The sequence below is a fragment of the Balaenoptera ricei genome, chromosome 8 (assembly GCF_028023285.1).
Source record: "Balaenoptera ricei isolate mBalRic1 chromosome 8, mBalRic1.hap2, whole genome shotgun sequence".
Classification (NCBI taxonomy): domain Eukaryota; kingdom Metazoa; phylum Chordata; class Mammalia; order Artiodactyla; family Balaenopteridae; genus Balaenoptera; species Balaenoptera ricei.
Window position 1 is genome coordinate 12,247,260 of NC_082646.1, and position 23,720 is coordinate 12,270,979.

The 23,720-nt window shown below is 36.3% G+C and overlaps 1 protein-coding gene across 2 annotated transcripts in view; it reads right to left on the reverse strand.

The window, feature by feature from the left end:
• The window catches only part of ARHGEF12 (Rho guanine nucleotide exchange factor 12), a 145,319-nt gene that overhangs the window by 16,960 nt on the left and 104,639 nt on the right, over nt 1–23,720 (reverse strand). For both annotated transcript variants that reach the window (XM_059930185.1, XM_059930184.1), the window contains 15 exons: nt 23,391–23,489; nt 18,041–18,083; nt 17,646–17,751; nt 17,083–17,220; nt 16,554–16,586; nt 16,124–16,238; nt 15,315–15,420; nt 13,601–13,813; nt 8,802–8,934; nt 8,464–8,499; nt 7,935–8,089; nt 6,816–6,962; nt 5,634–5,719; nt 2,662–2,787; nt 918–1,032 (listed from right to left, as the gene is read on the reverse strand). In XM_059930185.1, coding sequence (XP_059786168.1) covers nt 918–1,032; nt 2,662–2,787; nt 5,634–5,719; nt 6,816–6,962; nt 7,935–8,089; nt 8,464–8,499; nt 8,802–8,934; nt 13,601–13,813; nt 15,315–15,420; nt 16,124–16,238; nt 16,554–16,586; nt 17,083–17,220; nt 17,646–17,751; nt 18,041–18,083; nt 23,391–23,489 — 1,651 coding nt within the window. The remainder of the gene's footprint in view (nt 1–917; nt 1,033–2,661; nt 2,788–5,633; nt 5,720–6,815; nt 6,963–7,934; nt 8,090–8,463; nt 8,500–8,801; nt 8,935–13,600; nt 13,814–15,314; nt 15,421–16,123; nt 16,239–16,553; nt 16,587–17,082; nt 17,221–17,645; nt 17,752–18,040; nt 18,084–23,390; nt 23,490–23,720) is intronic.

The window sequence follows — 23,720 nt, forward strand, 5'->3', positions numbered from 1 at the left end:
ATGGACAGTGGACCCATTAAACAATATATTTTGAATAATAAAACAATTCAAAATAACTCCAAAATATGTTTCTTTGAATTTGGTATTATATTAAAGAAAGAAGATAGTTTACAACATTTGTATCATTAAAAGAAGATGAACTTCACCAAAATGTGTTGAGATTATGTTGAGGTTCTATTTTGGTAAAGAATACCAAAATCAGAACATTCAAAATTACAATCCTCCAAACAATAGTCCAACTATACTGAATAAATATATTAAAGTATAAAAGTTAATGTGTATGAGTATTTTCAAATTCCCAGGCATAAGAAACAGGCGTTTGATTGCATAGAATTATTAATGAGAACTAAGTATAAGAGCCTAAAGCTCAATTGAGAAACTCTGATTCACTTCACGTTTCAAAACTGGAGAGTTGGAATGATAATGCATTGGTTGGACTTAATGAAAGTACATATATAGATACAAAACATCTCTGCAACCCAGTATAAGCCTTCTTCAAAGCAAATATGATATATGCTAGAGGAAGTAGTGGTAAACTTTTTTTGTACACTTTATAGGCCAAATGGTCTTTGTCACAACTACTCAGCTCTGCTGCTGTATTACAAAAGTAGTCAGAGACAACATTTCAACAAGTGAGTATGATTATGTTCCAATAAAACTTTATTTACAAAAATACATGGTGAGCCAGATTTAACCCGTGATCCAGAGTTTGCTAAACCCTGTGCTAGAGCTATTAACGGAGTACATTAAATCAAATAGCCCAAAGAAGACTGGATTGAATCTTGTTAGAACATCTTGCCATACTATTTGGAAATTCAATGTCCAGACACCAGGATGCTGTGAGAGATTATTCAGCAGAATATGTGTTTTTGTTTTTGTTGTTCCTAAGTTCTTTAATTTCAGTGAGAATGCTGTACCTGTGTATTTGGCAATGTTATCCAACAGAAGAGGGTACTTAGTAAGCCTCTGCATTTGGGTGGGAATGATATCTTTCAGCTGCAGACGACGACACAGTGGATTACTCTCAGCATCCTAAAATTAAAGTCAAATAAGTGAATTTGTAATTCTTATTAGGACTATGATTACCTAACACATACCACATATTCATCATGTAACTGTCTACAGCAACACAGCTCTGGTTATTAAATCAAGACTTAAAACCTGCCAAGACATACCACTGCCACACTACACTTCTGCTTTCTCCTTTAATCACATAACATTGCCTTTATCACTCAGCCAATGGCTTCTGTGTTATCTATTTAAGCAAAGACTGAGAGCATCCATAATCAACTCTAAGAATTGCTTTCTTGTGAAAAAAATTTTATCTTCACATATTAAAAAAATCTAGTTACATTTTTCAATGACTGGCATTCCTACCAAAAGCTAGTCAGTTAATTTCCTATCTGCCACTCCAAGTAGGCACAGTAGATCACCAGTCTCGATATATCAGCTCAACTGTAATAGGGTTCTGTAAACTTTTCAGTAAAGTGCCAGAGAGTGAATATTTTAGGCTCTGCACGCCATCCGTCTCTGTCACAACTATTCCACTCTGCTGTTTTAACACAAAGCAGCCACAGACAATACATAAAGCAACGAACTTGGTTATGTGTAGTGAAGAGTTCTAAGATGGCCTCCAAGATTCTCACTTTCTGGTGTACACACCATATAATGCCCCCCCACCCCCGCCTTGAGTGTGGACAGAACCTATGAATATGATGGGATATCACTCCTGTGATTAGGTGACTATCAGTTAACTCTGAATCAATCGAAAAGGAGATTGTCCTAGGTGAGTCTGACTTAATCAGAGGAGCCTTTAAAAGAAAGCTCTGTCAGAGCGACACATTCCTACTGGCCTGGAAGAAAAGGACACATCCATCTTGTAAACTGCCTACAAGAGCCACGTAGCAAAGAGATTTGGGCATTCGCTAGGAGCCGAGAGCAGTTCCTAGTCAACAACAGCAAGAAGACAGGGCTCCCGGTTATAGTTACAAGGAAATGAATTCTGCTGACAACCAGTGTAAGCTTAGAAGAGTGGCAGATGAGAATTGCAGCTGCAGGTGATACCTTGATTTCAGCCTGGTGAAAGCATGAAGAAAGGACACAGATAAACTATATCTGTACTCCTAAACTATAAAAGCTGTGACATAATACATTTGCATTAAGTTGCTACATTTGTGGTAATTTGTTATACAGCAATAAAATATAAACTGTGTAAATACAGCTTTGTAAACTTTATTTACAAAAACAGGGAAGAGGCTGGATATGGCTGGCGGGCTATAGTTTACTGACCCTTGATCTACACCAATATATACCCTAGTAAGCATGACTGCTTTTTATGCTCTTCCCTGGGCTTGATATAAGGCCATTCTGATGTTTTGACGGTATTATTTTAATAGTGTACACAGGCCATTTCCTGACAGCATCTCCATGGCAATGTGGACTTCTACGTCAAGTATTGTAATCCTGCCATATATTCTTTATTATTCACCATTCCAATATCATCTTTATATCCTCCAGTAATTTAAGAGAAAATGTATGGCTTTCAAAACGTAAACATAGACATAATCCTTGTAAAAAGTTTAGTCTTAGGATTCCCCTAGTTTGTTCCATAATTGATAAAAAATTGCATTTCCTTTTTCTTACATGACTCACTCAACTCACCTGCACAAAAGTCTGGAATCGAGAGTCCTTTTTCTGACGAGACTTGATCATTTCCAGGGCAAAGGGTTGGTTACTGCAAAAGGTAGCAGCAGCATGTTTCAACTTTTCCTCCCCGGGTCCACTGAACTGTGCCAAGAATGCAAAGAACACAATAGAGAATGGGATACTGAGCTTACATAAGGCCAGGCAAAATGAGAGACAGCCACGATCCTTCCAATATTCCAATAAGTATCCTCAAGTGACAAGAAACAGAAATCTACGCATTTTATGTGGATTATCAATGATAATAACAACTTACTTATTACTTTTTCAGTCTATTCCACTTCTAAATCAGACAGAAACGTTGACACTTGGGCAATATGAGACACAAAATGCTTAAAGACTGGGATTAAATTTGATTTTCTTAGAATGTGACACCTTCACAAAAATTACTGTCTTACTGCTCTAGGAAGAAAATCCTTGGGATTCTAGCTTACTTTCTTACTGTGAAATCCGGGGCAGGTCATAACTTTTCTGGGTCACCATAAAATTAAATCACTGCTGCTTCACCTATGTAGAAGGTAGGGATCCATCCCTTGAATTTCTCTTGGGGAAGATTCATGAGCCTATGACCCTCTTTTGCTAAAAATTATACTTTTTACTGATATTTTTCATTTGTAAATTTAAGTTTGTATGTGCCATGATTTTAAGGTTTCTTAAAAGACACCTAACAAGTGCTTCACTCATAATAGGTATTCTTATAAGTACGGGTCGAATAAATGATTTTTAAAACCACCTTTATATTTGTAATAATTGCTTTATGGTTTATAAAGAAGCTTTTCATAAAATCTCCCATTTAAAGCCATATTTCCAAAAGTTTATACACGAAGGTATTTTGTAAAAAATCCTTTCGTAGGGCATTTGTAGATAAATTCAGAGTATTTTTTCTTCAACGATGACACATACAAAGTGATATTTTAATAGGTTGCGCCAATGTTGTATTCTTATTCTATTATAAATGTAACACTCAACATATTTAGAGATGAGACTGGCAGCATTTTTGGTACGTTAGTCAATCCAGGTGCCACGCAATTACTAACAGCGGCTGGGTTTACAAAAGAAAATAACGCCCTGGCCTCAAGCAGTTTTACAGTGGTTTTACTAGCAGCATAAGTATATATAAGGTGACCTCAAGGGATCAATATTGGAAAAATATTCTCCAAAACTATTTTTTAAAAAATAGAGTAAACCTGGACACCTGTTTATGACTTTTGCTTTTAGTACTTCTGGCCAACGTTTTGCCCTAAATTAACCCTTTGTACCTAGCAGCTACTAACCAAATTGGTTAGTCCATTCTGCTTTTCCTCAACATTTTATAGGCATATCACATTGGTCAAGAGTACAATTCTTTTTGAATGTTCTAAAATAAATTTGTGGTCCCACTTTTAAGAGGTATCTCCACTTTATTTTACCATGTAGTAGATTTATGCAGTCCAAAGGACTGTGGTACGAGGACCAATGTACTTCTGTATCTTATTAATGATGAATCTCACTTGACACTTGGTGTTAAACATTATTTATACGAGATGCAAATTAAACTGCTTAGGAATCAAGATTGATATCGTTAAGTCCATATGACTTGCAACTTTTTAATCCAAACTTAACAAGAAAATTGATGCTATGTTATGTCATACTACTAATTTTCTGTTTCAAGTTGAGTAGCGTGCTGCCAAGGCAACAGAACTCAGAGATCAAGAAACAAAATGAGTCCCACCATCACAGAGTAGCCACAGAATAAGCTGGATTTTTCAAGGAAGTTAAGTCTCCTTAATAACAATGATGCCAGCGTGGGCCTAAGGAGAAAATGCTTTGGAAAGTTCAGTAAATGCAAGATGAGACTGGATTATGATTCCCTGATCTTGTTCTACGTGTCAAGTGGCTAGTGGCTAAGAAGAGCTCTACTAATAGATTAGTAGATTCTGAGTCACGGTCTCACCATCAATGAAAGGAGTAGGATCAAGATTGTTTTAGGCAACTTTCTAGTGTTTAATCATTGTAAAATTATCAATCATTGTAAAATTACCAAAAAGTTATCATTGTAAAATTACCAAAATCTTGTGACATTTCCTCAGTCTACATATTGAAGTAAATATCTGTCGGCATAGCTTAACAGTTCTTGTTCAACCAGTGTTAAAATTTTGAGAACTACATCACATATTTTACTATTATTCACAGCCTTAACTGTAGTACTTTCTTTAAATGTCTGGATCAAACCCACTTTCCCCCAGGAAGATTTTCTGTATGTTCCAGTTTAGGTCTCCTTGCTATCTATTCCCATAATAACCTGTATTCTCCCCTTTTTGTAACACTAATCACACTTGAAATAACTAACGACTGTTTTTTAATTTTTTTTTTCCCATTGACTATAAGCTCCACTAGGGCAGGAGGCATATGTGTTTTGACTGCTACTGCATCCCCAGTACCTAGAACAGTGCTTGGCACATAAGTATATATTATGGAGTATATACTGATAAAGAGTCAGCTGGAAAGATAAATACAATTTGACAAACAGCTACTATAGTCTCTGAACTCTTTCTTTGTACATAAGATTAAGTAATTTTCACTTTTCTACTTTTGTGATGGTAGTTCTGGATCTACAGTTGTCTGATGTTTTACAGTACAATTCTGAGATTTTGACAACAGAAGATAGTTAAAATTCTACATCAGTTAAATTATTTTTTATCAATATCCATGTTACTCTACATTCTTTTAAACACAAAGAACTAGTATCTTTAATTTGATGAGAAAAGAGCATGTAGTTGATTGGGCACTTATTAGAAGAATAAGTAAGAATACGCAGTTGGACCCCTTTTCATCTTTACATTAGCTTTGCAAAATGGATGAGTTTGCATACTTGGGAAGGTTAGCAACTTAACCTTGAATCTGATCAAGTGTCTATGAAAAGTTTTAAATTAAATAGCAAATCTCCTTACCCAAGTCAGCAAATCTTCCCCAATCTGATCAATAACAGATGTCTCATTCCTCTTTCGAACAGCCTTCATTTGCTCATTCAACCCAACTAAGGGAGAAAAAAAACAATGAAAAAAATTAAGCATACATTCATTTCAGGCTGAGATATTGGTAGTACCACGAACCTAAATTTTCAAAAAAAAGAGGATTTTCAGAGTAGTATAGCTACTTCTGATCGCCTTAAATATAAATCTGGACCCAATTCCTATACACCTAAATGTTTTGAGTTCTATCTGAAAAACAGTTGCCAAAGCATAAAACCATGTGGAAACTAGCACATTATACACAGTATAGGTGCATCAAATACGCATTTAACCTCAAGACTCCATCTATAACCAACCATGTTCATAAAAAACAAAGTTCAATTGTACAGGTGACTCCGTCCACTGTTCCTCTCAAAATATGTGTGTTCCCAGGCAATGGACATCATCATGCTTGAACGTGTCCATGCACACTGGTGAGACCTAGGATCACCCACAAAGGAGCAAAAGGCAACCATTTGGTGGGAGGGTGTTGGTAGGTGGTGATGGTATCCTTGAAGAAAGAAAGACTGAAAACTAAGGGTCCTGGAGAAACAGTGACTTAAAAAGAGAGGAACTGATACCACTGTCTACAAAAGTCCAAGATAACTACAACCAGGGAAAGCCAGCAAGACAGATTTTTTATGTATTCACTCAAGCATTCCAAGCAACAAAACAATAAAATAATTTAATTCCTGAAAATTTTCCCACCATGGGATTATATGCTGTATACTACTATTTACAAAATATATTTATACATATATTATTATATAGAATATATTTTTAAAAAACATATATATTGTAATCAATAGGGAATTTCCAAGGGTAATTTTAACTATTCATGTTTTTCATCTTAGGCACTTACTTTAGGCCCTAAGTCCTGTGTTAACACTTTGTATAAAAAAGGCTGATGGGGGGGTGGGGTGGGGTGGGGGTAAAGGGTTGGGGAGAAATTCAAACTTCCAATCATTTCTTTATGTTATGCTCACATTTAGTTATATAATTTCAGGAAAGCTAACACATGGATACATTTATAAGATTTTACTGTTATGGTCCCTTTACATACTCACAATCTTTTATCTATTGGAAATGTTAGGGACAAAGATCAGAGTCAATTTCTCTTACTGTGAAGTTGAAGAATATCTTCTAAGTTTGAAAAAATTTTCCGTAGTTCTGAAGGTGACAGAATTCCTTCTCTGGAAACTCGCTGATAGAACACTTGATCTAGAACCTTCAATGTTCGAACATGAGCTCTTTCAGTGTAGAACAATTCTAAGCAGAAAAAAAGGAAATATAAAATGTTACCTTACTTAGAATGGGATCAAACATAGGCTTTAGCTGAAATTAAGTAGCAAATGAGTTATATAATAATTATTTATAGTTTTGAAAGGATATAGTATCTCTGAAGTCACTTGTTGATTACATGAAACTCTCCTACATACTGGCTCTAAGAGCTATAAATACTGGCAAATGAAAAATATCATCAAAACTATTTTGTACTTAAAACTTAACAATGTACTCCAAAATCCATTGGTTGGTAGTACCAACCAATCACAACTACAGCATTAGAAAACTGTAAGCCCGAATAGCATATAGACTTTGAATTGAACCCTCTTCAGAAATAATAGCACTCTGTGTTACCTAATTTGCCTATAAACCCTTATTTCTGAGGCCAGACTTTATAGTCTCACTGTGTCTCAATGCTGCTAGAGACAGGAAGGATATTTATTCATATCACAGCCTAAAGACAGTAGCAGGTACACCTCTCTGTCACATATATGCTAGGATAAAATAAAGAACATGCACGAGGATAAAGGAAGACCAAGATTCTAGTTTTCTTCCGATCACTTATCAGCTGTATGATCTTGACTAATTCAACCACTCATCCGGAGCCTTAGCTTCCTCATTTACAATCTATGCATAAAAATAACTTAGCCTGAAAGTAAAGTGATGGGACAAATGTCTCAATGATTTTTCAAGTTTAAGATCTATAATGCTACGAATCTTAAATAACCTGAATGCTAAATACATTTTCCTTTTAAATTATCAATGAGAATCATACAATCATTTGCATTTTTAAGTTGGAAAGTTCATGGATCATCTATCTATTAGTTTAATTTCCTCTCTGTTCAAAACAAAAGGCTAGCAGACACTTCGAAGCAAACTCCAAGGCTCCGGGGTTGGTTTAACTCTAATAAAACTCAATATATGTGAATAACAACAACAAAAACTAATTAAACTCACCATTAATTACTTCCTGTCTTTTGATCTCACAAGGCTTTAGTGCCAATAACACTTCTCGACTAACAAGCTGTTGCCAGTTGGGTGGATCTGTCTCTAAGTCATTTTCAAACTGTTCATCCTCACTTTGACTTTCTCCAAAAGCTATGCTGTCAAACCTAATGAAGAAAAAATAATGGATTCTATTTGAGGATATCACATGGACAATGGGAAATAGCACAAGTCTTTACACTACCGTAAATCAGTCATATTTCTGAAGTACTGCTTAGCACAGAGCCTGAAACATAATCCTCTCTCACAAAATAGCTTACATGTGTTATAAATACATCATCCTCTCCTAGAAAACAGCTTACTTGTGTTATAAATACCTCTATAAATATCTTTTAAGTAATTGTGTTTATTAAGAAATTTCTTTTATATTATCTAACAGATTTGTGTACAGGGTTTCTTTTCCTTTAAAACTAGGACTTTGGGGAAAAAAGATATATTTCTTAAAATATGCCCTATTGAAAGCTACTTTAGGGATACTTACTTTCGAAAGGGCTTTGGTGTCCCATGTTCAGTCACCCTAAAATGACGGAGAACAGAGAGTCAACACAAAAACAAAACGGTAATCAAGAAATTTATGACAAAGATACTCAAAATTGTGTTAAACTACAGTGGCTGATAAATAATTCTGGATATTGCAATGATTTAGTATCAAATAAATTAAAAAACATTTCAGTACCTATCTAGTATTTACTACCAGTAAGTTCTACTTCTTTCCCCAAAAAACACATGGGGGAAAAAATGCTACAGAGTATAGGCATACTATACAGTGAAGAACTTTTAAGCAATGTCCTAAACGCCCCTAAGATATCACTGAATTACCTTTCCACTTCCCATTCCTCCTCCTGCACTTGGTCTAATGGAGGAGGTGGGAAGTCAAAGATGGTACTGGGAGTACGAGGTGTGCCATCTAAGGAGTCTCCAGATGCTGGCGTTTCTCCAACTTGCTTTGATCCTGAAAAGACACAAGTCAGACATTCACATGGTGTTACTAAAGACAATGATTAAAAAAAAAAAAAAGAGTTAGTAACCCAGAAAGTTTCAACCTCACCCATAGCCAAATTCTTAAACAATTGCAGGTTAGCTAGAAACAAAATTCTAATATAAATTTTTTAAATGCACTAAAAATAAACAGGAAAATCATTTTTAAGCAGGTTTTAAAAAATCAACATAAAATATGGCAACAACTCAGAAGGGCATATGATAAGGAGAAACATTCTCTTACTTTATCCTTTTTTACCCCCAGTGCCAATCTTTTTCATTCAAATTTTAGTTATTATGGGGGTCCACCTCCAAATAATAACCTCATACTTCTTTTTCTTGATTTATTATATTTAGGTAATATCTATCTCTTCTTCCTCTGAGGATTTTGCTCACTTATATGCCCCATCTTCACTTCCCTCCCCTTTTTCTTCCCACTGTTTAATAACTATATTATTATTCCTAGTTGGCTTATTTGTTATTCCCTAAGCTTAAATGATAGAATTATATATATATCTTTGTTCCAACCAGGCGTTAGTATCTTAATTCTCCTCTATGTCAAATTAGGTATTTAGTGTCCATATCCTTCTCTTTAATTATATTTCTTTCCTTTTACCTTTCATTTCTTTCAATTATATTTTTACTTGTATCATAAAGAGGATTTTTTACATTTCCATTCTGATCTGCAGCCACAACTAAATATTCTGTGCTTTGCCCATTAGGTTGATTCTAAAAGTCTGAAAACATATAGTGTGCTTACATTATTATGACCATACACATATTGTAATACAACATACATATACATATTATTCATGCCAGGTTAAGAGGCATGTTAGTTAGGATTATGTTTTCTTTTCTACTGGTCCAATGATACAACTTTTAGCCCACTTGAAACAGAGTATTTATTACATTAAAGTCATATACTCCAACAATTACTTTAAGATTATGCCATTTTTAAATTTTGCTTCATGTTCAAATCATGACTTTCTTGAACAATTCTGTTCTTCTTAGCATTTCTAAATGCCCTTCTTTTATTGCTGTCAAAGTAATATAATTTTATCAAGTCACAAACTTTTTCATCTGTTACTATAAACTGCTGAAAATCTCCTTTTCTCTTATCCCTTAGGTTCTTGTGTTCCAATCTGGAGCAGCTGCTCCCTTGGCCTGTGACACAACTATCATCCTAGAACTGCCCTTCACCACTTTCCTGGGTTGTTTCCACTGCTTCCTGGACCCCATGAGATTTTCTTTCTTAATTTTTCTCTCATTTTGCTGGAGTGTGTATATTAAATTATTTTCAAGGAAAGGGTGCATTTCAGTTAAACTCTGAATCCTGGAGTATCTGAAAATGTCTTTATATCTTTCTTCATATTTGTTGGATAGTTTGGATGGATATAGAATTCTAAGTTCAATACCATTTTCTTTCAGCAAGTTGAAGGCATGGCTCCTTTGTATTCTAGCACCTAATGTTATGAGAAATGTGACACAGCATAATCTCCATTTTCTTTCTCTTGAAAGCTTTCAGGATTCTTTTTCTTTATCTCTGATGCACTGACATTTCCAAAGCTACTCTAGGCATGGGTCTTTTTTTAAAACATTATTATTCATTGTAGTTGGTTCCGGGTAAGCCCTTTCTGTTTGAAGACATGTATTCTTTTTCAGCCCTGGGAAGCTCTCTTCTATCATTTCTCTAACTGCCTCTCCTCCAATTCCTCTGCTGATGTTTTGTGAAAGAGAAGATGTTGAACCTCTGTGGTGGTTCTCTACGGAATTCTTGTCTCTCCAATTTCTATCTCTTGATATCTCTGATATAGATTCTGAAATATTTCCTTGACTTTATTTTTAGGGACTTCTTTTTTTTCTTATTTAATTATTAGCAGCTGTGGTGGTCTGAAAATATGTCCACAAATTCTTTGCTACTCCTCCCTTCAGCAGTGGCACCTAATTTTTTTCTCCTTGAATGTGGGCTGGATTTAGTGACTTGCTTCTAACTTGCTGAAATAAGGGGGTATTATCCATACAGACTAAGTCATAAAGAAAAACACTGGGATTTCTTTCTTGCTCTCCTTTGGATCACTCTGGGAAAGTCAGCTACCACGTCAGGGAACACTCAAGCAGTTCTACGGAGAAGCCCATGTGGTGCGGAGCCGAGGCCTCCAGCAAGGAGCTAAGTCTTCCTGCCACCAGCCACCTGCGGAAGCACAGAAGAGGTCTCCTGGCCCCATTAAGCTTTCAGATGGCTGGCTGACATCCTGACTACAGCATTATGAGAGACTCCAAGCCAGAACTGCCCAGCTAAGCTGCTCTTGAGTTCCTTACCCACCAAAAATGTGAAGTAGTAAATATTTTTTGTATTAAGCCATTCAGTTTTGGGGTAATTTATCACAAAGCAATTAATAACTAATAAAACAGTTATTATATGTAATAGTTACATTAAAACTTTTTGGTGTCTGCTCCTTTTTTATAACATCCTATTCTTGCTTTAGATATAATAACCTCTTTAATTTCTTCAAGAATACTATCTAATTTAGAGGTATTTTTATAAGTTCTTACTTATTACCTAAATTATTTTCTGCTAGTGGCAGTTTTTGTGTTTATTTTCTATTTTCTTTTTTATGCCACTAATATGTTTGGCATTATATATTATCTTAGGTCTGGACTCTAATAACTTTTGCCAAAAGTGGGTAATGCTGTTCATATGTAAGAATAAAAGACTGGGCAGCTGACTTGGCTTTCCGGTCTGCTATGTGGAAGTAGGGCCATTTCAGCTGGAAGCTCCTCAGAGCAGGGTAAGCCCCTGGCATGCCTACTGTCATGCTCCAGGTCCCCTAAAGTGAGCTCCAGGGCACTAATACCATGGAGGACTTAACTCCCTATACAATTCACTCAACTTGTGTAACAAAGAGCATATTCATTTTCTTCTGACACAGGAATGATAGACTGCTTATATTCTACAATGTAAGGATCAGAAGCTGCTGACATAACTGTTTGGATTACAGACCTTCAATTAATTCATCATTTTCAGCTTTACTTCTTACTCATGTACTCCGTAACTTATGCCACCTCTGAGCCCAAAGTCTCTCCTGGGTTCTAATGGACAGACTGGCTCCCACCTTGGACTCCTTAAACGATCTACAGGCTCCGACTTCCTTTATGTTGTTCTATCCATCAAACCACTCTTGCCCACTTTCAATCTCCCCAAAATTTGTGGAAATCTCTTACTGAATGATAATATCTTTTCTTCCTCTACTTCTTTTCTCTTCATGATTTTTGTTTATTCATTACCTACCATGCTTTTATTTCAATGAGACATGAGAGCCATGAATTAATGCATTACTCAATCCAACATCTTCAGAATTCCATATAAGACAGAACCTCCAGACTTCTCTACAAATGTCACCCCTACTTCTTTGTCTTAAGTAAAAACTTTCCTATGCCATGGAAGGTAACCTTTTCTGCTACAGCCCTCTCAAACAGAGACTGATGTTTCGGTCATACACTGTGTACTGCAGGGTGGAGATGAGATAGAGACTCTTCTTTTTTCTCAGTACTACTTTTAGACTATTATCTTACCTTCTTATAAAAATCCCTTGCTCCACTGAGGCTCTCACTCTCTGAATAATATCACATGTTCTCCCCCTACCAACAACCATCTAGCAACACTGAACCTTTGGCTGCTGGCTCACAGTTTTCCTCTCTGTGCTACTATCACATGCAGTGATCTCAAAGTCTGTGTGTATAAAGGTATTCAAACCCTTGGTTCCTTGGTTCCTTACCCTCTTCATCTCTAGTAACCCCCTCTTTGTCACCTTGGTGACCACTCCCACAGATTTATCCTTGATCTTGTCATACCAGAAATTGAACTGCTTCCAAAATCACCAATATAGAGAGGCATTTCCTTCTCCAAATAAAACCACCTAATTCTTCCAGCTCACTTGCTTCAGAAACCCATTATAACAAGTATGAAGGAATATGGTAATAAGCTCTTTTCTCTATTATCTACAATTACTTCCTATCTTTCTTTACTTTTCAAATCCCCTTGCCCTTCTCACTAAATCCTAACTCTCAGCTAGTAACCTTGCCCTTCACATACACCCCACATATCATCACTTCTCTCCTTCTCAAAACTTTGTTCTATTGGATACATAGTCCATCTCCCGCATTTTCAACCTCTTCCTCTCAACTGGCTTCCCCTTAGCATTTAAAAAAAAACAAAACAACCCTGGTAATCTCAGATTTTTTTTAAAAGTCTTCTTTAGATGCACCCCTCTCCCCGCATACACACATTTGCCTCTAACTTCTGACCAGTCCCCTCAACACTCCCCACGATTTGAAGTTTTTATTTGTATGACTTATCTTCCCAGAAGACTAAGCTGCATGGGGCAAGAATCTACGTATTATTGTATGCTAACATCTGGCACAGAGCTAATGCCTGACAGAGAAGTCCATAAATATTTTTTGAATGGATAAGAACTCAAAATTACCATTCAGCACAGATTTGTCACTGGTTATAGAATATTAAAATATTAAAACTAAAACTGGCATTCAGTCTTGATTTAAATAATCTGCCACTCAATTTCTTAGTATAGTTGTTTTAAAATCCTGATACTTAGCTAAGTTGAACTACAGCATTAGCTCACCCATATCATTCTCTTTCCCTCCTTCCTGGGAAAGAGTGGCCCCTGAAACCGTGGAGGACATGGAATTGGCTGGCAGGTACCCAATGTCTGCTCCTTCACTTGCTAATCCACTCTGGCGCAACTTAGCAGAGTCCTGAGGTTCAGGACTCACAGATGAGGGTGTGGATATGTGCTTAGGGTGGCGCTGCTTCTGTAGTTCCATGGCTCTGCCAACTGAACGGAAAGCAATAGTTAATGATTCATGCTGCAAAGCAGCTTAAAAAAAAAAAAAAGATGATGAAAAGAATCTAGAAAAATGTCTGGAATATGGTGGGCCTAGAAAAATATAACATGAATTATTATACAGAGTGAGGGATAGATAGATAAACAAATCGATAGACAGAGAGGAAGGGAGAGAAAGGAAAGAAAGGAAGAAAGAAAGAGAAGGAAGGAAGGAGGTAGGAAAGAGAGAGCAAGAGAGAGAGAGAAAAAAAGAGAGAGAGAAAAGAAAGAGAGAGAGAAAAGAAAGAGAGAGAGAGAAAAGAAAGCGAGAAAGAGAGAAAGGCAGGGGAAGGTGAAGGAGGACGAAGAGAAAAGGGTGGGAGATGGTAGAAGATGAGGGGGAGAGAGAAGAGGCAGAAGAAAAAGGGTCATGAGAAAAGGAGCTGAGGAGGGCAACAGCGGGTGCGGGGAGAGGGGATGCCGAGAGCCAGAGATGGACACATACGAAGCTGTGTTCATTTGTAAGAGAGAAGACGAGGCCTTTTAGCTCTGTGAGCTCTTAGCAAGCCCCTAGCTGCTCCCTAACACTCACAAGCCCGTCATCACACCGTGCCTCAGAGACCACGCAGGGTAATCCCTAAGCTGCTCACATCAGTCACCGTGAGAAGCTAAAGACTCTCAGGTCACCATCCCCCATAGCCTGGCGCGTCTCACACAGCTCTGTACATCTCTAATCCTAAAATTCCTCCTTCCCTAATTCCTACAGTTCCTCTTCTGTATCCCTTGGAACTCATGGTCAGCATCTGTGAAACGCTCTGTTCTCCTCAACCTCTTCCCTAAAAATTTCCTTCACCTTCTCAGTGTTTCTCAGCAAGGGGCACCACTGGCGTTGTGAGTGAGAGTTCCTCATTGTGTGGGACATTCAGGTTCACTGTATCACAATACCCCCTCAACTCCAACCATGCCAGTATTTTCAAATGTGGTACCTGTCACCTTGAAGACCACTATATGAGCTAATTTCTCTCCCCGCAGCAGCACGCCCGCCCCTACTTCTCCTGCGGCCCTCTCTAGGAGACTGACTCTCCAGTAGGCCTGAGGGTGGAGGGACATCAGGAAATAAAACACAGTGAAGAGGTGGAAAAACTGCAGAAGTATGGAGACAGTGAGTAACATATGTATAAAGAGGTAAAACAAAGTATGGTGGAGAAATCCATGCACATTTTGTTTTATAAATTTAACAATCAGAATTTGAATGCAAACAAAATCAGAACAGGTAAGTAGATTATGTTATGGACAACTAATGGAATACTCTACTGACATTAAATAAGATGTGTATGACAACTGTGAAGTCACACGGGGGTTTAGTTCAGAAGTGACATTGAATAGAAACAACGGAAGTTCAGTGGAAACATTCCTAGGACACCTTTCTCCAGCAACCCATTCTAGCTAAATGAGCCTAAATGTAAAGATGGCATGGAATGGTGGGAATGCAGCATTTTAAACTTCAACGTACTTGCACTGTTGTCATGACGGCTTGGTCTCCTTGGGGGTCCCAAGATGCTGGGGAATCCTCTTCGCTTCCCTTTTTCTTCGCCTTCCCTATCTTTCTTCATACTTTGCTAGAGTTGAGGTACAATCAGAAAGATAAGAGATACGTAACAGAGTAGACTTCTTTTGTTGCTTTTAAACAGAAACACATTCTAATGGTCAGTTGAAAGAAATTGCTTAAATGTAAATGAAAGACACACACACACACAGGGCACTCATTAGAGGCTGGCACACAGTACTATGTACACACCAAACTCAAGATGCCTTTTCAAACCCTTCAGAACTGACAATTTTGGAAAGTAAAAGGTAGGTTTATAGCACATTTACTGGGAGCCTGTTCTAAGTAATTCACTCATCTGTTGAACAATATTTACTAAGCTAATAATGTACGAAGGCACTATGCTAAAAGCTGGGGATACAATGAAGGAGGTCCTTATCTTCATCTAGATTTACAATCTAACAAAAATGAAACCAAAACATACATAATTACAAACACTGACAGGTACCATAAAAGACAAGTATAAGGCCAGAACAGTTAGGGACAGTTCTCTGTATAAACTACTAGTTTCACTTCTCACACTGTCTAATAAATTAATTTGCATGGCTGGATTTCTCACTAGATTTTGAGTTTCTTGAGAACAGGGACCATATCTTATTCCTATTGGCATGCCTAGCACTACTTTGCTGAAAAAGTAAATACAAAGAAGGAAAGCACTGCAGTCAAATGTAAAGAAGCACGGAGACCTTAACACACTATTATTATTCTAGTCTTACCTTGATTTTTGGAAGGAATCCAATCCGACCTCGCTTGTGCTCCAAATTTCGAGGTTCTTTCACTTTTACTCCTAAATGCTTCATGTACATGAGAATAACATATTGCATTGTTGAACTGAGGGAGAAAGGATTAAGTAAAATAAGACTTCTGGGAAGGGATGGTGGGTAGAATAAAGATATCAAATGACTTCTAAAACCCCAAAGCTGAAATTCTTAGAATTCATCAAGTGAAAAATAAGGAGCTATCTATTCACTGTGAATAGTAAAGGATTCTACTCAAGATACTAGAATATTCGTCAAGTAAAATACAGGCCACCAGAGGGAGACAGTCTATATTTTTATGTTAAAAGAAAAAAAATCATAATTTAGGGCAGGAGACAAGATCGTTTCTTTTTTCCTTAAAATTCTAGGAAAAAAATAGTTATATTACCTCTTATCTTCTTCTACAGCCTGAGCAGTCATCCTAAAAATAAAAACATTTTAAAATGAAATATTAAAGCTTAATAAAAGAGTTGTTATTAAACTCAGATAACTGAAACAGCAGAACAGAGCCAAATGCTTTGGGACCCACCCCAAATCTCTGTCACCTGGAATAAAACATCAGAAAAATTCTAATCCCTGAAGGAACCATATGCTTTTCACACTCATGTCATCAACTGTAAATGTTTTATAGCAAGAAACATTTCCAAAGTCTGTGAATTGAAGCCAATATAAGTATTCAAGCTGTTTTTGATCAGTTAGAAATTTTAGAGTTACTCATTTTACCAATACCAAGGAAAAGAAATACAAGAACGTCATCTAAAGCATCAGCATACATTTACAATTCCAGCTCCTCAAGTATTATGACAGAACAAACAGCTCCGCATAGACAACCTGACCCCCTTTCTAAGTTTGTTCACTTTAAGCACAGTTAGCATGTTAGTAGAGAGGGCCTTTCAACATGTATTTCTGTTACTTACAACACTTCTTCAATTTTGGCAACAATCTGCTCTGCACATGCCCGTTCCTTCTCCAGAGTTACCCGGTCCTTGTCTCTCTCTGCATCAATTTTAGTCAGTTCGCTTTCAGCCAAGGTCAGTCCCATGCTACGTTTCTGTCTAAAGGGAATAGGAGAAATTTCCTGAGGTAGCCTAGAGAAAAACTATCTCCCTCTGGAGATGTTTCGTCAGTTCCATAGCTGTGAATTTCTAGCAACAGGCAAAATGTCAGTTTTCTATTTGGGGGCCCATGCCACCTAGGACACTGGAGGAAGAAAATTCTAGAGGCAATCACTCAACAGAGCACATATCCTGAAGGACACACTTAGCACAGAGTACTAATACTAAGCACAATTCCTGACAGCGTAAGGATTGGGGACTATGCACTCTCAGTACCATGCCAACCTTTTGACTGCAGATGTGCGTTAGGTTTTAGTAACAGTGCGAAAGACGATATGCTAAGCCAAGGACTTAATGTATAACCTTTTCCTACCTAAAAAGAAAATTAATTCAGAACAACCGTATCAGCTTACCACCGAGCTTACCGAAAATCTTCCAAGTGCCTTTGAACTTCTGGGTGGACTCTTTCTTGCATAGTTTGGATATAGTGGCGATGTAGATCCTCAGGAATAAGCTCGGGTCTTCTTTTTTCTGCATAAATAGAAGAAGTCACCTGATCTAAGGCATATTTTTTGCATTATAACTGGCACTATTTGGTGCAAACTTAACTTGAAGTAAGACAAAGAGAAGTTCAACACATTTTATGTATTTCATCTCAGAATTCATCTTTCATTTACCCTTAAATGTATTATAGGCTTTTTTTCTGCTGTGATTCATATCACCTATTAGTCACCACGTAACAGATAGAAACCTTAGGGAGGAGCTGAGCTACGTATCTATAGAGATGTAATTCTCCAGCATATTGGTGCTCCAGACTTACCTAGATCTACTGATATTTCATCAGGAACAGAAACTTTCAGGTGCTAAAACAAAAATGCAAACAAAAAGTGAAATAGTACTAAGAGTTTTTCAGGATGCATATAAGGACTTACACAAAATAAAGAGGTACAACTTGAATATCTATTTTTACAAGAATATTCATGTATAAGCTCATTTTTTAGGTTCCAACCATCTAAATTTCATAGCTCTGGAATGTTCTATTGTTAAACTTGAAAATAAGCCTTTTTCCCAAGGATCATGTTATAATGGAAACATCTACAATCGTTTTACTAGATGACTGAATGCTTCTGTGCCTTACTTATTCCTGTTGGCTTTAGTTTTCTAGAATGAATCAATATTGGCTTGGGCTTTCTAGAATCATTGGTTAAGATAATCAGTTATACATCATTTGAATCAATATAGGTAAAACCTCAACTATGTGTATATCATATGAAAAATTTACTCATATATAATGATGATTTTTATTTGCTGTATTTGATATACTCACACTACAGACCATGATATTCCCAAGCATTCTGCTATGTAAAGCTAAAGAATCCTCACAGTAATAGTCACACTCCCAATGAGAAAGTGTTGGATATCAATGTTGAGACTTTGGAGTCTTAAATCTCTAGTTCTTTCATGTGTAGTTCTTACTCTTGAACTAAGACGACTGTGTCATAATTTACTTCTTCTTAGCTAGGATTTGTTCACACAATAACTGCAGTTTTTGGTCCCATTACCAGATAATTATCTCCTGTTAATTTGGGAAATATCTTGGAAAAAAATTGTTTTGCATTTGGAGAAAATATATTAACTTCTTCATGTTTGTATTATACACCTACTTAAGTCATATCCTTCCAGAATTTAAACAATTAACATGAAACCTGAAGTTTTACGTTTGAAAATAAGTCACTGCTAAAAATTATGAGATCTCTACTATTTATCTGAAGAACAGTGAAATGGATTTCAAAGCTTTCTCTTTAACTGAAGTTGCCATAAAGTAGCTCAAATCAACTTTCCTAAAAGTATTTCTAGCACAAATGCAAAAAAGTATATATATGTTCATTTCTGTATGTGGGTATTTATATGAAATAAATATGACCTGTGGCATAAAAGAATAATTAGCAAATTAATCTATCAGGGTTCTTATACTTTCATTTTGATAAACTTATATAGATCATGAGCAGCAAAATATAAAGTTTTGACTTAGCATGGAGCAAGCACACTTAAGAAATGTGAAATTCAAATATACTGTCATTTCTTCATGAAAGAAAGCTATCTTAATAAATACATTGTGTAATATTTTAAACAATGGCAGTATAATCAGAACCCTAACTAATCCATTCAGTAAACTATCTGAGTGACCACTCTGCAAGGATCTATTCAGTGCTGGTGAAACAGCAGTGAACAAACAGAACAAAAATATCTGCCCTGATGGAGCTTACATTTGGGGTAGAAGAGTAGGAATGTAGACAAAAAATAAATAAAAAAAGAAAATATAAATTCTATGGACAAAAATACCATGGGAAAGGTGACAGAAAGTGGGGGGAGATGAAATTTTAAGTAAATTGGTCAGGGAAGGCTTCACTGAGAAGGTAATTGTATTCAGCTATGTGTAGGTGTACAGGTAACTTTGCAAAAAATACAAAGAAAATGGGGCAAGTGCTGGAGGAAGAAGTGGAGCCAAAATGTTTCTATGTGAGTTTGTTTGTTTTAAGATAGGAGAACTAACCATGTCTGCATGCTAATATGAATGATTCAGTAGAAAACAAAAAAACTGATGATGCAGGAGAGAAGAATTGCTAGAATAACTAATCTTTAAGTAGGGATAAGAAAATACACTCTGGATAAAGAGGGGAAGAGGTGCCCTTAGATAAAAGCAGAACAATCCCTACATAGCATCAGGAGAGAGGGCAGAGCATATGGTATGAGAGAGGTAGGATGATATATCTGGTAGAGGTTATCTTCTGTATACTTTAAATTTCTCAAAGAAACAGCAAGGTCATCAGTTGAGAAAAGAACAGGAGAGGAAGTGATGGAGACTTTAAGAGAGAAAAGGTGTGAAACAGTCATCTAAGAGAAATGCAAATATGAAAGAACTAGGGACATGCAGCATGATTCTTCAAGAAGTATTAAGGGCTAACTGTTATTTACCCTATAGCAAGGCTAATAATAAAACATATTAGACCAGAAGCAAGAAGAACTACAATCCTGTAGCCTGTGGAACGAAAACCACATTCACAGAAAGACAGACAAAATGAAAAGGCAGAGGACTACGTACCAGATGAAGGAACAAGATAAAACCCCAGAAGAACAATTAAATTAAGTGGAGATAGGCAACCGACCAGAAAAAGAATTCAGAATAATGATAGTGAAGATGATCCAGGACCTCGGAAAAAGAATGGAGGCAAAGATCAAGAAGATGCAAGAAATGTTTAACAAAGACCTAGAAGAATTAAAGAACAAACACCTAGAAGAATTAAAGAACAAACAAACAGAGATGAACAACACAATAACTGAAATGAAAAATACACTAGAAGGAATCAATAGCAGAATAACTGAGGCAGAAGAATGGATAAGTGACCTGGAAGACAGAATGGTGGAATTCAATGCTGTGGAACAGAATAAAGAAAAAAGAATGAAAAGAAATGAAGACAGCCTAAGAGGCCTCTGGGACAACAATAAATGCACCAACATTCACATTATAGGGGTCCCAGAAGGAAAAGAGAGAGAGAAAGGACCCGAGAAAATATTAGAAGAGATTACAGTCAAAAACTTCCCTAACATGGGAAAGGAAATAGCCACCCAAGTCCAGGAAGCTCAGAGAGTCCCAGGCAGGATAAACACAAGGAGAAACACGCTGAGACACATAGTAATCAAACTGGCAAAAATTAAAGACAAGGAAAAATTATTAAAAGCAACAAAGGAAAAACAACAAATAACATACAGGGGAACTCCCATAAGGTTAAGAACTGATTTCTCAGCAGAAACTCTACAAGCCAGAAGGGAGTGGCACGATATATTGAAAGTGATGAAAGGGAAGAACCTACAACCAAGATTACTCTACCCGGCAAGGATCTCATTCAGATTTGACAGAGAAATTAAAAGCTTTACAGACAAGCAAAAGCTAAGAGAATTCAGCACCACCAAACCAGCTCTACGACAAATGCTAAAGGAACTTCTCTAAGTGGGAAACACAAGAGAAGAAAAGGACCTACAAAAACAAACCCAAAACAATTAAGAAAATGGTAATAGGAACATACATGTCGATAATTACCTTAAATGTGAATGGATTAAATGCTCCAACCAAAAAACACAGGCTCACTGAATGGATACAAAAACAAGACCCATATATATGCTGTCTACAAGAGACCCACTTCAGACCTAGGGACACATACAGACTGAAAGTGAGGGGATGGAAAAAGATTTTCCATGCAAATGGAAATCAAAAGAAAGCTGGAGTGGCAATACTCATATCAGATAAAATACACTTTACAATAAAGAATGTTATAAGAGACAAGGAAGGACACCACATAATGATCAAGGGATCAATCCAAGAAGAAAATATAACAATTATAAATATATATGCACATAGGAGCACCTCAATACTTAAGGCAAATGCTAGCAGCTATAAAAGAGGAAATCGACAGTAACACAATAATAGTGGGGGACTTTTAACAGCTCACTTACACCAATGGACAGATCATCCAGACAGAAAATTAATAAGGAAACACAAGCTTTAAATGACACAATAGACCAGATAGATTTAATTGATATTTATAGAACATTCCAGCTGAAAAGAGCAGATTACACTTTCTTCTCAAGTGCACATGGAACATTCTCCAGGACAGATTACATCTTGGGTCACAAATCAAGCCTCAGTAAATTTAGGAAAACTGAAATCATATCTAGCATCTTTTCCAACCACAACGCTATGAGATTAGAAATAAATTACAGGGAAAAAAACGTAAAAGACACGAACACATGGAGGCTAAACAATATGTTACTAAATAACCAAGAGATCACTGAAGAAATCAAAGAGGAAATCAAAAAATACCTATAGAGACAAATGACAACAAAAATACAACAATCCAAAACCTATGGGATACAGCAAAAGCAGTTCTAAGTGGGAAGTTTATAGCAATACAATCCTACCTCAAGAAACAAGAAAAATCTCAAATAAACAATCTAAACTTACACCTAAAGGAACTAGAGAAAGAAGAACAAACAAAACCCAAAGTTAGTAGAAGGAAAGAAATCATAAAGATCAGAGCAGAAATAAATGAAATAGAAACAAAGAAAACAATAGCAAAGATCAGTAAGACTAAAAGCTGGTTCTTTGAGAAGATAAACAAAACTGATAAACCTTTAGCCAGCCTCATCAAGAAAAAGAGGGAGAGGACTCAAATCAATAAAATTAGACATGAAAAAGGAGAAGTTATAACAGACACCTCAGACATACAAAGCATCATAGAGACTCCTACAGGCAACTCTATGCCAATAAAAGGGACAACCTGGAAGAAGTGGACAAATTCTTAGAAAGGTATAACCTTCCAAGACTGAACCAGAAAGAAATAGAAAATATGAACAGACCAATCACAAGTAATGAAATTAAAACTGTGATTAAATATCTCCCAACAAACAAAAGCCCAGGACCAGATGGCTTCACAGGCGAATTCTATCAAACATTTAGAGAAGAGCTAACACCCATCCTTCTCTAACTCTTCTAAATAATTGCAGAGGAAGGAACACTCCCAAACTCATTCTACGAGGCCACCATCACCCTGATACCAAAACCAGATACTACAAAAAAAGAAAATTACAGAAAAAACAAAAACAAAAACATATTAGTTTAAAAACCTTACTAAGATTTCTATTGGTAAAATTACTATTATCTATTATCATTTATACTAGTAAGATCTTTTCCACCATTTTTCAGTTAAACTTGTGCCTCCAAACTTCAAAGAGGCCAACCAGAGTTCAATTATACAAGTATTGCCCTTTCGATCCTAATATATATATATATATATATATATATATATATATATATATATATATATATATATATAATTTATGTTCTCTTTTTCACTCCCTCATCCTAAATATGCACATGTATAAACCCAAATATACATATATATCCCTTAAAACCTACTGTGAGAATTCATATGCCTACAACTAACTTAGAAATGATAAACAAAATTATAGTCAAGAATAATCAGTAATTGAGATATAATACAGATGTCAGAAAGCACAATGAAGTCCAAAAACATGGGAGGGAAGACTAGAAGTAGGAGGCCAATACTTCAATGTACTAAAGCAAAGATTATAATATTAACTTGGTAACTTACTGCAGATCGATCCAGGAAGAACTGATGAAACTCAAGGAAGACACGACGAGTCTCCTTGGAATTGGTCTGTTTATACAGGTCTGAATAGAGATAACAGAGCTGTAGTAGAGAAAGAAATGGGGGAGAAATCATGAAAAATGTAATCTGCTAGATCCTCATTGAGTAGGAATGCCTTGAACAAGTAGGTCACCATAAACAATGTAGTTATTACCATATAACCAAGTCTTATAAAAAATAAATTAGTAACATTTTAATCATCTTTCATATCTAATATGTTTAGAAAACTGAAAGAAGTCCATCCACTCATCTTGCTGAAGTGAAAAGTTTTAT